The 12,912-nt window shown below is 35.7% G+C and overlaps 1 protein-coding gene and 1 long non-coding RNA gene across 5 annotated transcripts in view; one reads left to right on the top strand and one right to left on the bottom strand.

Moving 5' to 3' along the window:
* LOC116528894 overlaps nucleotides 1–7,684 on the bottom strand; it is an 8,212-nt gene extending 528 nt beyond the window's left edge. The window contains exon 1 of the long non-coding RNA XR_004259262.1: nucleotides 7,566–7,684. This is a non-coding gene — a long non-coding RNA (uncharacterized LOC116528894). The remainder of the gene's footprint in view (nucleotides 1–7,565) is intronic.
* FGF14 (fibroblast growth factor 14) overlaps nucleotides 1–12,375 on the top strand; it is a 689,306-nt gene extending 676,931 nt beyond the window's left edge. For all 4 annotated transcript variants that reach the window (XM_032246382.1, XM_032246384.1, XM_032246385.1 and 1 more), the window contains exons 4-5: nucleotides 3,930–4,128; nucleotides 7,680–12,375. In XM_032246382.1, coding sequence (XP_032102273.1) covers nucleotides 3,930–4,128; nucleotides 7,680–7,816 — 336 coding nt within the window. In that variant the 3' untranslated portion in view covers nucleotides 7,817–12,375. The remainder of the gene's footprint in view (nucleotides 1–3,929; nucleotides 4,129–7,679) is intronic.
* Nucleotides 12,376–12,912: the final 537 nt, after the last annotated feature.

Raw genomic sequence — 12,912 nt, 5'->3', positions numbered from 1 at the left:
TTGCCAGTGTTTAAAGGAGATTTTAAGTAGAACTTAGATTTTAAGTAGATTTTAAGAAAGAACTTAGATTTCTTACTTCCTTCGAAAATCAGATCTTCTAAAGAGCTAAGGTTTTTATTTTCACAGGAGAACCATGTGAGGAACAGCTGCTTTTTTTAAAAAAAAAATTGTTGTTTCTACCACTGTCTTCATCTCCCCACCATTGAGCCTGTGTCAGAGGCCATTTATCCTCATGACACTGCCATGATCATGCCAGCTTGCTTCACTCTTGTACCAACCTGGTCGTTAGAGGCATTTGAGTTTGTGGCCTGTGCTGTGCACATCATCCCTGGAGATCTCATCAATTACAATTATTTCCACCTATTGGACTTTAAGTAGTTCTACCTATTGGACGTTTTCAATGCAATCTGTCTTCCTAAAGCATACTGCACCAAGTGTGGCTGTACAATTACTCTCAAGAGCGTTTTTGTTTATATTGGTTAATGTCACTTTTTTAGGTCACTTATAATTAAGGCCATGTTAAGAAACTTTTCATTTTCAAAAAGGAAAATTTTTTTTCCTGAATAACTGTTACACAGGCTTTCTCTTTTTGTCCTGGCTACCAGAAAGTTCAGAACTCAGTGTGTCATAATCCTGGTAGTATTTCTGCCCTCATTTTGTGTGTTCTTGTTCTCTATAATATTAATGCTAACTATTAAAGTGAACACACACATACTCATGTTCTACAAACAACTTTTGGGTTCATTTTGTGAGAGATTAGGCTTGAAGACATCAGTATAGACTTATTCTTAACTTTTCAAAACCATCCTCCACATTGACAATCAGATTTGTATTTATAAAATATGAATCAGGCCACATTATTATTCCCTTGTATATTTAGGGATTCAGCATGTCTTTGTCTCATTTATAAGAGATCTAATTTGTTTATTAGAGTGTCCAAGACCCTTCATTACATTTCTCAAACCTATGTTCCCATCCGGAACATTCTCTACTTCGGTCCCACAAACCTGGTACCTCAGTAATGAATTACTTCTAGTTCTCCAAATGTACCAGGGTATTTCCTACCTCTTGACTTTCACAATACCATTGATTCCCCCTATAATCACTCCAGTATTTTATAGGTGAGTCACTCAAAACAAATATTACATTGTTCTGTCATTTTAAAATGAAATGAACAACTACTCGTATTTATTTTGTATTTTGTGCTGTACCCAATATTTTGTATAAAACTGTATTAATTGACTATGTAGCTGGCTTTTGATTTGGTGAGATTTTCACAAAATTTAATAACTGATCAGGATGTATTTATGACTATAAATAATGGGGAAACTTTTAAAGAATAATTATTGAGTGCTGACTGTATGCCAAGTTATCGTTTAAATATGTAATATGTATTTATTCACTCAATCATCCCAGCTACCTTACTGCCCTATAATTTTTGTCCTCATTTTAGAGATGAGGAAACTAAAGCTCAGAGGAATTAAGTAATTTTCCCAGTAACACACAGCTAGTAAGGAGTGGGATCAGGGTTGACTCCTAAGGTCTACGCCACAGGTGATGTTTATCTGCTCCATTACTTTCCATTTACATGTTGAAAGTATATCACTTACAACACCAAATAACAACTAACCTCAACTTCCATTAGTTCTATCAGTTCTATCAGCTCTACAGGAAATGCTGGGGTTGAGTCCTTAAGGTATCCACCAAGAATAAATTACATCCTTTGCATCAAGCATTTCTTCTCTTTCATATTCAACATAGTGAATTCAGAATGGAAACAACACATCTCTAAGCTGCTGATGGTGTTGCAAGCACCATTCACCATGTTTTGAACATTATAGCAGTGATGATCAGAAGACAATGAGAGAGTATCCTGTGGACCTACATTTCTGTAGCTGGAGGCCCTGGTATCTGTAGCAAAATGATGAGCATCGGTGAGCCAGGTCCTGGGCTCAGAGACACCTGAAGACCAGAAGGTGGTGGCAGGTTCCTCTGACTTCCACTACGTGACCCACTAGTTCAGCTCTTACCACATCACTCATAGCTGATTTTGACATAGGTGTTTAACTAGTAAACAATATGCTTAGATGCCCTGGCCTATCTCAGTAAAACGACAAGTGAAATGCAAGAGTCTTATCCTTTTGTTTTAGAAAGTATAGCTTCAACCAATATATTCGTTAGTTTCTTGGAGAAAAGCTAGATTCATAGCATTCCATTTTGTTTTAATCGACATGAACGTGTGAACATGTACTGTTTTCTCAGTCTTTTTTTTCTGATGCATGGTCTGGACGTTGGCTCAGTGAGACTTATTTATTAGTGAGAAAACTAATAGGAACATATTTGGAGATGCAGAACTCAGTAGAAAGCCAGAGCATTTATTTGGATGGGATCTTATTCTAATAGGAGGCAACATCATCAGGAAGAAATAAAGATCTATATAAGTTGCTCCAGGAGGGGGCTAAATCCGTTATTTGGCTATTGCGATTTCATCAAATTGATCATTGTAACTGTCATCTTTGTCTTGAAAAGCGTCTGCCACTAACAAAGCCTGTTCCCCGTGGAAAACTATTAGCTCTCAGTGAATTAGTTAAAATTATGTAGCACACTGAACAAATTGACTCTGGTATAAGACAGCATTTGATCGTTCACACTTTGATGGGAAATATTGAAAGGAAACTTCTACATGCAATTAGGTCACATGAAGTCAAGTTAGCATGAAGTCAAGCCTTTAATGTTTTTTTAATCCCCTAAGGAGTATTTTCTTAGAAGAGAAACAAAGGTTATTTATTTTCTGCAATAATAAAATCTGTTGAAAATGAAAAGTTTGTAGATAGTTTTTAGTACAGTGATATTGTTAAAAAGATCAAGGACAGTAAGGCTGTATTTTCATCTATATTTTCTATACATATAGAATAGCACAGTCTTGGACCTATTTAAAACTAAGTGTCTTTCATGGTCTATAACCAGACAGGTTGAATTTAAAAATTGAGTAAATGGCTATCAAAAATGCACATGTAGGTTACACCCTTGCCAATTTTTTATTAATTTGGCATGGCATTATATTCATTACTATTCAACCCAAAGTAAGAAGTATATAAAAATCATCTATGAATATTTCTGCCATTAATAATAGTTATAAAGTATTAAGCTTTGTGCTGCTTATCAATTAATATAGACCATGACATTAAGCATAATGGTTTTTAACACACTATCTAACCTCCAGAAATGCTGGGTGGTTTTTCAATTCTAGCAGCTTTTGATGTTTATCTTCAAGAGTTCTGGTGGGGCTCCAAACCTTGAAAATAGATTTGGGGCTCCACTGAATTATTTTCAGCTCCTGTCACTGTGACCAGCTAACATAACACCTGGCCTCAGCTGGTCACGCAGCAATAGCTCTAGTGGCTGGCATGTGAGCCAGCTGATTGTCATGGTTGTGGCTGGAGGTTTCAGTTTTTTCCTTTCTAAGTAAAATGTATCACCCTATGATTTCAGTGATCCAAACAGCCACTGGCAACTGTTAAGAGTATCATATCTCAGTTCCTATGGAAACATGTAAAATGGGTTATAAAATATTTGTAATGTGTATTTTGTTTATTGTGACTATCTGATGCTACTTTAATGTTTCCTTTCTGATTATACTCTGGTTGAATTGTCTTCCGTTTTAGTGAAATCTTTAGTTTGCTCATGTCTTCTGTTTTCATATGATAGACTTTTGCCTCTATATATTCTCAATGGTAGCAGATTCTTCTCAATTTGTTGTATATTTTTTGAAAATGTATAGACAATTATTGTGTACAGGAAGGGGTATATCCAATCATCCATGCCAAAGGACTCTTTCACCATGCTGGAAAAGTTTCTAGAGAATGAATTGAATGGATAGTGAAGATCAAGTTCCTTCCTCTAACTTTTGTTTCCTTTTCTCTCCACAGGAACTTTTTACACCTGAATGCAAGTTTAAAGAATCTGTTTTTGAAAATTATTATGTAATCTACTCCTCCATGCTGTACAGACAACAGGAATCTGGTAGAGCCTGGTTTTTGGGATTAAATAAGGAAGGGCAAGCTATGAAAGGAAACAGAGTGAAGAAAACCAAACCAGCAGCTCATTTTCTACCCAAGCCATTGGAAGGTTAGTATTAAGTATACGTCATTGTTACATAGACGTATTACACATTTTATTTTTCAAATTGATAGATCTATGGCTATAAAAAACCCCCAAGAAGCGCTGGAAATGCCATTTATTTTGATCTGGGTGATGGTTACACAGATGCCTACTTAATTTATTCATTTAGAATTTGTGTCCCTATATACTTTACCATATTTGTGTATGTATGTGTACCAGGAAAAACTTCTCTGCCACTTCCAATGTCTCAAATCCTCAGAGCTACAACCACTCTAACCCTTAGATAATTTAAATTAATTAATTTAAAACAATTTTGAATCTATAATGATACAAATCTATGATGATAAGTATATTAGAAAAAGATGATAAGTATATTAGAATAGTAAGTTTTGAATGTGGAATCAAAAGTATTTTCCATTTTAATATTATCTAGGTGAAAGTAATTACATACTTGTGAATTATTATAATTACAGAAAATTAAGAGATAATAGCTTGACTCTTAAAGAACTTGCTGATATTACACATCTCCTTTCAAATTGCATAACTCTTCACTGTATACAGTTGTAGCATTACTTCTGTTACTAAAATAATTTATCCATATTCATTTATAAATAACGGTGACTTCACATTTACTTAGATGCCCAAAGAGCAGGCCACAAAGTTTTCATAATTAATCAACAACATCTGCACCTCTCTCATTAATGATTCTACCAAAAGTGTCATTTACTTTTATCTATGTAAGATTTGAGAATTACAAAAGTATTTGATTGTAGGCTATTCACATGTACTCTCTATTCTAATACTTTTGTTTTCTCTTTTGCAGAAGATCAGACCTATAGTAACTCAGTAAATACTTTAAATCAGCTTAGACAGCTCAATTTTCTTTTTGTTTTTTTTTTTTTTATTCCTATAGGAAAGGCTTAGCCATCAAGAGAAAATGCATATTGGTTTCATGATGCATATTCTCTATATTGAAATAATTTTGAGCAGTCAATTCTTCATATCTGTGAGTGTCTAATTTTCAGTTTGCCTAAATTCAGAAAAACCACTCTTATTGCCTAATACTATTTTTATAATTTCAATGATGTTGACTTACTGTCACTCTTAAATTACATTTGTCTGTAGAACAATTTATCGAAACCCAAACAGTTAGCCACCAGGGCCTGTGCAGGAAATGACACATTATTCTAGTGTCTGAAATATTCTCAGTACATGGTAGATATAAGGAAGATTAGAGTAGAAGGAAGTTAGAGGATTTACCTTTTCTTCCCAAATAACACATCCATGATACGCTTTCATTGTTTTAAATGAATTTCGGTAACATTGGACTCACCAATATTTAAATGCAAATAAAAAATTAAAAACTAAGGCCACAGAAGCTCTAACAAGACCATGGTGTATTTGCCACCTTACGTTATCTCTTTTCACTCATTTTTACAGTTAAAAATTGGCTAAATATTTAAAACCTTGCCTTTTAGCTGCATAAATGTAGCAAAACCCAAATGGGGTTTTATGTCATTTAACTGAGGTAAAATTTGGGAACCAGTTGTTTTGTATATCCCATAGCAAATATCTGAGATAATCATGATGTGGCATAGAATACTTGGTATTTCACTTATGTTTTTAATTGTAGTGTGTATATGATTGTATATGTGTGTATACATATATATATACACACACGCATACATATATATATACACATACATGTATGTATATATATATGTGTGTATATATATATACACATACATATATATGTATGTATATATATGTATGTGTGTGTGTGTGTATATATATATATATATATATGAGAAGGAAACAATAGTTTTCATGTATTCAAAAAATTCATAGAAGTACTCTAAAAACAGTTAAGGGGGTAGATACTATGATGACAGAGGCTATCACATTGTTTACTTGATAGAAGAAAATTAATTTCAAACTTTCAAAACCCATACTGGATAAAAATTATGTTATTGGAAATGTTAGGACAAATTAAGTACCTGGTTAATTATTGATAGGCTAGAACATTCATCTCTCTGATGAAACTTTACTACATAGAAAAGGTCAGGCCAGGTGCAGTGGCTCATGCCTGTAATCCCAGCACTTTGGAAGACTGAGGCAGGCAGATCACAAGGTCAGGTATTTGTTTGAAACCAGCCTGGCCAACATGGTGAAACCCTGTCTCTACTGAAAATACAAAAATTAGCTGGGCATGGTGGTGAGTGCCTGTAATCCCAGCTACTCAGGACACTGAGGCAGGAAAATTGCTTGACTCTGGGAGGCAGAGGTTGTAGTGAGCTGAGATCGTGCCACTGTTGCACTCCGTCCCGGGCAACAGAGCAAGACTCCATCTCAAAAGAAAAAAAAATCAAGGTCACGAGAAGTGAGAGACTGGAATATGCTTCCAGGATATGCATTAGTTCCTTTTGCTACCTTGGCAATTCATTATTAGAAGTCTTAATAGAAGTCTTATATACATTTGCTCTTTCAAGTATGTGTGCTGCTGAAAACTCAGATGATGCATTGATGCCAGAGGCCATGTTCTACCCCCTTGAACATAAGGAATGCATATGGTAGTTCCTCTTAACTAAACCTAAGAACTCTTCATAAAATACCTTAAACTTTCAAAAACCTAAAAAGCAGTTTAGGCAGCTCTAATGCACTTGTATTTCTGATGACAGATGACTTTAACCCCTAGTTTCCCAAAGTACCAGTCACTCTTATATGTCCTTTCCCAGGACGTCCAAAAATTATTTTCTAAAAAGCCACGTGAACCACTGTGATTATGCCATCAGATACATTCAGATAATTCTTCAGGCAATTTCAGTTGCTGTCTAGCCATTATGTTTCTACCCCTATATCAGGTCAATTATTAGATTTTTTAATAATGTAGCAAAAAACAAGGAGTTGCCTTCTGCTGCTCAAGGGTCTCTTTCCATGATTGTAGGAAATGAACATTGAAATGAAATCTCCTGAAGCCTCTGGCTTATGGGAAGAGAGTATGTGTGTAGCTTTGAAGTTGACACTATATGACTATGTTGCTTTTGAACCAGATGAGAGAAAATAATTTAGTGTTCTAGGATGCAAATATCATAGCTCGCCAAGATTGATTGAGGTGAATGAGAAGTTCAACTGTTGATATTAGTGTATAGTCAAAGGGAAGTCTGAGTTTTCCTTTTTAAAAGTTAAGTTAAATGCTTGTCATTCTCCTACAGTTTGTGTGTGTGTGTGTGTGTGTGTGTGTGTGTGTGTGTGTGTCTGTTTTACATCATGGGCCCACAAAGAGGCCATAGCTCCCATTTAAACTCTGTCATAGACAAAAGCCATACATGCTTATGTACCTGTTTTAGGTATACAGACCAGACAATGTGAAAGGAGTGTTGTCTTCTGTGGGCTGGAAATGATTGCTTTACAACAGGAATTCCTTCTCAATGGAATTGCTTTACCTCAGGGAAAACAGAAGTGGGCAAACTGCAGTGGTCTGTGCATGTACAGATGGACCATTCCCGCACCTAACCAAGCACTGTTTCCTTTTCCTCCTCCTCTTTTCCCATCACTAGTTGCCATGTACCGAGAACCATCTTTGCATGATGTTGGGGAAACAGTCCCGAAGCCCGGGGTGACGCCAAGTAAAAGCACAAGTGCATCTGCAATAATGAATGGAGGCAAACCAGTCAACAAGAGTAAGACGACATAGCCAGATCCTCACAGGTGTTGTGACTTACTTGTCCTGAGCACAGTTGAGTGATTTATCCTCACCAGACATTCCTGCTCTGTGGCTGAAGAGCAGCTGGAAGTAAGCTAACGCTTGCTCTTTGCTGTCTCTGAACTTCTCTGTTGCAAGTGGATAAATCTCAACCTGTTGCGCCCCCCCACAACAAGAAGACACCTGGATAACCAGCTAAACTCAGACCATGGAATGCCCTACCAGATATGGAATGCCTTTTTAATATCTTTTCTGTGACTGTGACACTTCATGTGAATGACATACTTCACAAGTACACTCGATACCTTGCCTGCTGACAGCTACCCATAATCCTTTTTGAGTCCTGTTTCAGCGAAATCTATGTGTTTAAGTTCAATTTTGTAGCACACAAATAATATTGAGTAATTTCTAGTTAGACGCTGTAAACCTGTGCTATTATGGATTTCTCTTCTTCCCATTTTTACAGGGCTGCTCGCTCCACTGTCTGTGACCTTTTTGCAGGGATTGTGTTCCTCTAAATCTTAAATGTTGCAGTTGGCTTAGTTCAGAGAGCAATCAGGGAATCAGGAAGCCTTCTAAACCTATTATTACAAATCGCATCTATCAAGATTAAGATTGTTGTCTCTGGCTCACACTATAGATTAAACACACATATACGCTCTATCCAGTAGCAGATACTGTGCTCCCAAGGTCGGCGTTGCCTGGGTGGGAAATGGCTCAAACACAATCCAGGGAAGCTCTCTATGATGTGTGTTTGACATCCCCCTCTAGTTTCTTTGTGTGTGTGTGTTTTATACATATCACAAGCTTACTGGTAATGGTAACATTTGCCTTGCCCAGCGAGCAAGACCCACTGGTTTTTGAGAAAGTGGGTCCAAAGATTTCTGTAGGCCTTGTAGGCCTGATTAAGGTTCATTTTTCATCATCTATTAATTCTCATTATTTGGAAAAAAAAAAAAAAAGAAAAATCAATAATTACAACCTACAAGAATTGCGCTACCTAAATCCATTTCAGATATACTCCGTCCTGTTTTTAATGAACCAAACTTAACGCCATCCCCGTTTCTGGCTGCGTCCCCCTCATACTCAGCAGAGCATGGGCAAGACGGCTGTTGTGTTCTTTCCTGCAGCAGCAATGCAAACGTTAGTTATAAATTAGACTTTAATATTTTTGGTGTTTAATGACAAGTTTTTAAACTGGACATATTAGGAAAAAATATTTTTTTTAGCTCAGCATGCTGAGTCTGGTACTGTGTATTTCACCAGTACATGCCTCTAACTCAGCACTTGGGGCCCATGCTGCCCAGTGGCTGGGTTAGAGGTGCCTTGCCATGATCTCAGAATACAGTCTGTTGAATTATCCTAGATGAAAATAAAGGCAAACCAACATATTCATCCATTAGGATTTTGGTCCATTCTGTTTATTAATTACCTTTTGTTATATTTTGCATTATTAATAATTTCCTTTTTAATTTAATACTGTTTGAACTCTGAGCTTAGGTAAGACTACTACCAAGAAAGGCCAGGGACAGTTGACTACACAGTGAAGAGTCCATGCAAAACGTTCAATATTGGATCTAAAGGGTTTCAAAATGTTTCATACCAAACTGTTTGGGAATATATCTGTTAACTCTCTGTACACCTAATAAAATTCAATGTTTCTCAGAAGAGTTCATTGAGACCAAACTGAACCTCATTTATTGAAAATTATATGTAGGATCAATGTACTGGCCTCTTGTTATTCTTTCTCTGTGGGAGGATGACCCGGTTGTCATTTTCCCCATCTGCACTGTATTTATTGGGAAATTATTTTGTCACTGCTTTCATAAATCTTCATGACAGCCCTTGCCCAGCATTAAAAAATTCTGGCCTGCTTAGCTGATTAAAGGTTTAGTATAAATTTAACTGTTTATGCTTATTTCATTTTCATATTGGATTCTACTTGAATAAATAAAAAGTTAGCAGAACGTTTGAGTAGATTTATTGTCAATGATGCTAAATTACAAATATGAAAAAAATTATTCCTTTGGTCATTTCTGATTTGGTGTTATGTCATTTTGAAGGCTATTGTTTTTAACGTGATCAGTTAAAATACATTAGATAAATTCTGTTAACCAATTATTTTCAGAAAACATATACCCCATAATATGTGGCAAACAATGAGCACTTTTTAACTTGTAATCCAATCAAATGGGCTTAATAGACACTACTTACAGCATCTCTCACACACACACACACACACACACACACACACACACACACACACAGAGCAAACAACCCCATCTATTTGTTATTGATAATCAGCCCTACTTGCTGGTTTCTTTTTCCCCTGCAAGTCTGTTTATTGTTTTAAATTAAGACAAGATTTATTTTTGTAAATGACTGAGATTTATGTAAATGTGTACCTCTGTTGTGTTTTATATATGGGGTGTCTATAAGGGCATTTATCCCTATGAAGGATGTCAAATACTTTCTTCTAATATATGTTTAGACATTTTGCAGAGGGGTCCTTGTTATCTGTAATTTAGTTAGGTCATTTACTTTGTGTCTGGTCTCACCTGTTGCATGGGAAGAGGGCAGCACTGATGAACTGCATGTAGTAGGTACCTGTGTATCAAGAACTGTTGGTATGTATTGCTAATTTGCATACAAAGAGTTTGTCTGCATTGTACAGTTTTTGTGTTTAATATCATTTGTTGTATTCACAAATACAACATATTGAATAAACTATATGAAGGCATATTAAACAACATCAAACAACTTTATGTAACAAAATGGCATTGCATCACCCACCAATATATAGAAATGTCATGTAAATAAGTTGGTAAACTCAATTTTCCCCTTTACCATGCCAAAGAAAATTTTAGCTCTTTGATGATACCTCTCTTGCTATTTGTTTGGGATAAGACTTCACCACTTTTTTCCTTCAGAAATTAAGTTTGCTGTTATTAAGTAAGTGCAATCTGTCACTACTGATGTTCCGTATAGTAAATCTGATGGAATTCATTTGTATCTAAAGACCGTGTGTTTTGTACCTCCATGTGCATATGTCCATTGTATCAAGTCTCTAGAAGACTCCATTCCTTCTGCATGCATATCTAGTGTGGGAGGGTTAGTTCTACTGATTTGTTAGAGTAGCCGATTGCTCTGCCAATCCCTCAACAATGCTCGGAAATGTTGTTTTGATATTTCAAGTGACAACAGTTTTGTTTTCTAATAAGATTGCTTTTTAAAACATTTTGCTACCACTTTACTTGGAAAAATTAGAGAAGACATGCAAGTTCTCCACCCTGTGTAAGGAGCAAAATGGAACTGAGTATTATTTCATTACAAATCCTGAAGAATTCGGAGATTCTTGCCCTAAATGTTGGCTTGTCCTGAATGGTTTTGGGTAGGGGTGATTTAAAGAGATCCACGATGGGGCCAAATGACTCCTGCTCCAGTTCTTCTAGTAGTTTGCCTCTTAGGGAGCAAGCAGAGTTTCTTTATCTTACCTGGCCACTTACTTAGTTAATATTTTAAGCACCAAAAGAGTTCCTTTTATCAGGATGAACAGTATCAGATTTGGTTCTCTTTAAAAACCAAAAACTTCTTATTTTTTAAGTTAGACATCTATCACTTCATTTAAAATTATCTACCTAATATTAGAGATAATTAGCATTTGATACATATTCAAGAAGAGACCACATTGACTAACATCCAGTTTAGAAAGAAGATGAAAATAATTGAAAATTATTTTCAATTTTAATTCAGTACAAGGCTATATCAAGAGAAACCTATTGGGCTAAATCCTCAATTATTTTCCAAACTGCAGGCATGTCAAAATCCAGGATGTACATTGTGTTACTTTGAGTGAAATATAAGTCATAGCTTAGGTTTCTTAGCCTGCAATGTGAAACTCTTGACTATCTTGAATATTGAGTAGGATTTCAAAGTGTTGATGATATTTGAGTCTGCAAACTAAGGATGAGTTATATTTTAGTTTTGTTTTTTTCTTGATTTTCACAAAGTCTAATTCCAATGTCTACTGGCAGAGATTATATTTGCATTTGAGGTGGTGGAGGACATTCCTTCCAAAGTGCTACTGGAATCCAGATAAACTCAAGGAGCCCGGAAAGGCAATGGGTATAATGTCTCTCCTCTTATGTCTTTGCACTTTAGTTGACTTTTTTTGGAAAAGTCCCCGGGTGGACTTTCTCAATGGTGATTTGCTAAACAAGCAGGGTTAGTGTCAATACTTTCTGTAAACTTGTTGCATCCCTTCCAATTGACGTGAATCCCACTGCAACCTCCTCAAACCAGAATGAGCCAATCAGATTTGCTTATTTTCTCCCACCTGTTATAAGTTTGTTCTTGCCCTGCTTGCTTTTTAGAGGGAGTTTCTATCATAGAGTTGGAAAAGTACAAAATCATATTTTAGAAGAAAAAAGTTTGTCTTTACATGTAATTATTTTTTCCAATCTAAATTCAATCACTTCTTAATAGATATATTGGTGTTTGCATTGCTGGCATCAAAACCACACACACACACACACACACACACACACACACACACACACAGAGAGAGAAATATAGTGGACAGAAATAAGTCAAAATAAAATATTTCTGTTTTCAAAGAAAATGCATTCCTTAGAGTTTAGGTATCATGTAACTTTGTTATAATACGTTTCCAGTACTATGGTTTCTAACTAAATGAACACTAGAACAGAACTGACCATGTTTTCATCTTTGTCCAACATTTTAAACTTTATGGTATAATTTCTCTAATATCTAAATTCTTTTTCTGAGAAAACAAATGCTGAGAACATTTTTGACACTGTTCTTACATAAGACTATGAAAAAGAGCAGCACTTTTGTTGTAGTTATTGTTCTTAATAAAAAGGATAACAACAGAGGGTTATAAAAAAAAAAAAATAAGACTCACCTGAGGTTTTGTGACGAGCCATAGAGAATCAAGGGGAGTTCCAGTGGAGCTGAGGCTGACAAAGTACTGTTCAGCTGCCAGCCAAATCCACCCTTAATCTGTTTTTGTATGGCCTGGGAACTCAGAAGGAATTATTTTTTTTTACAGCTTTAAAGTAGTAAAA

This window comes from Sapajus apella, unplaced genomic scaffold (assembly GCF_009761245.1).
Source record: "Sapajus apella isolate SASKATOON/1434 unplaced genomic scaffold, GSC_monkey_1.0 scaffold60, whole genome shotgun sequence".
Classification (NCBI taxonomy): domain Eukaryota; kingdom Metazoa; phylum Chordata; class Mammalia; order Primates; family Cebidae; genus Sapajus; species Sapajus apella.
Note: the sequence above shows the minus strand (reverse complement) of the source record. Positions and strands in the feature narration are given on the sequence as shown.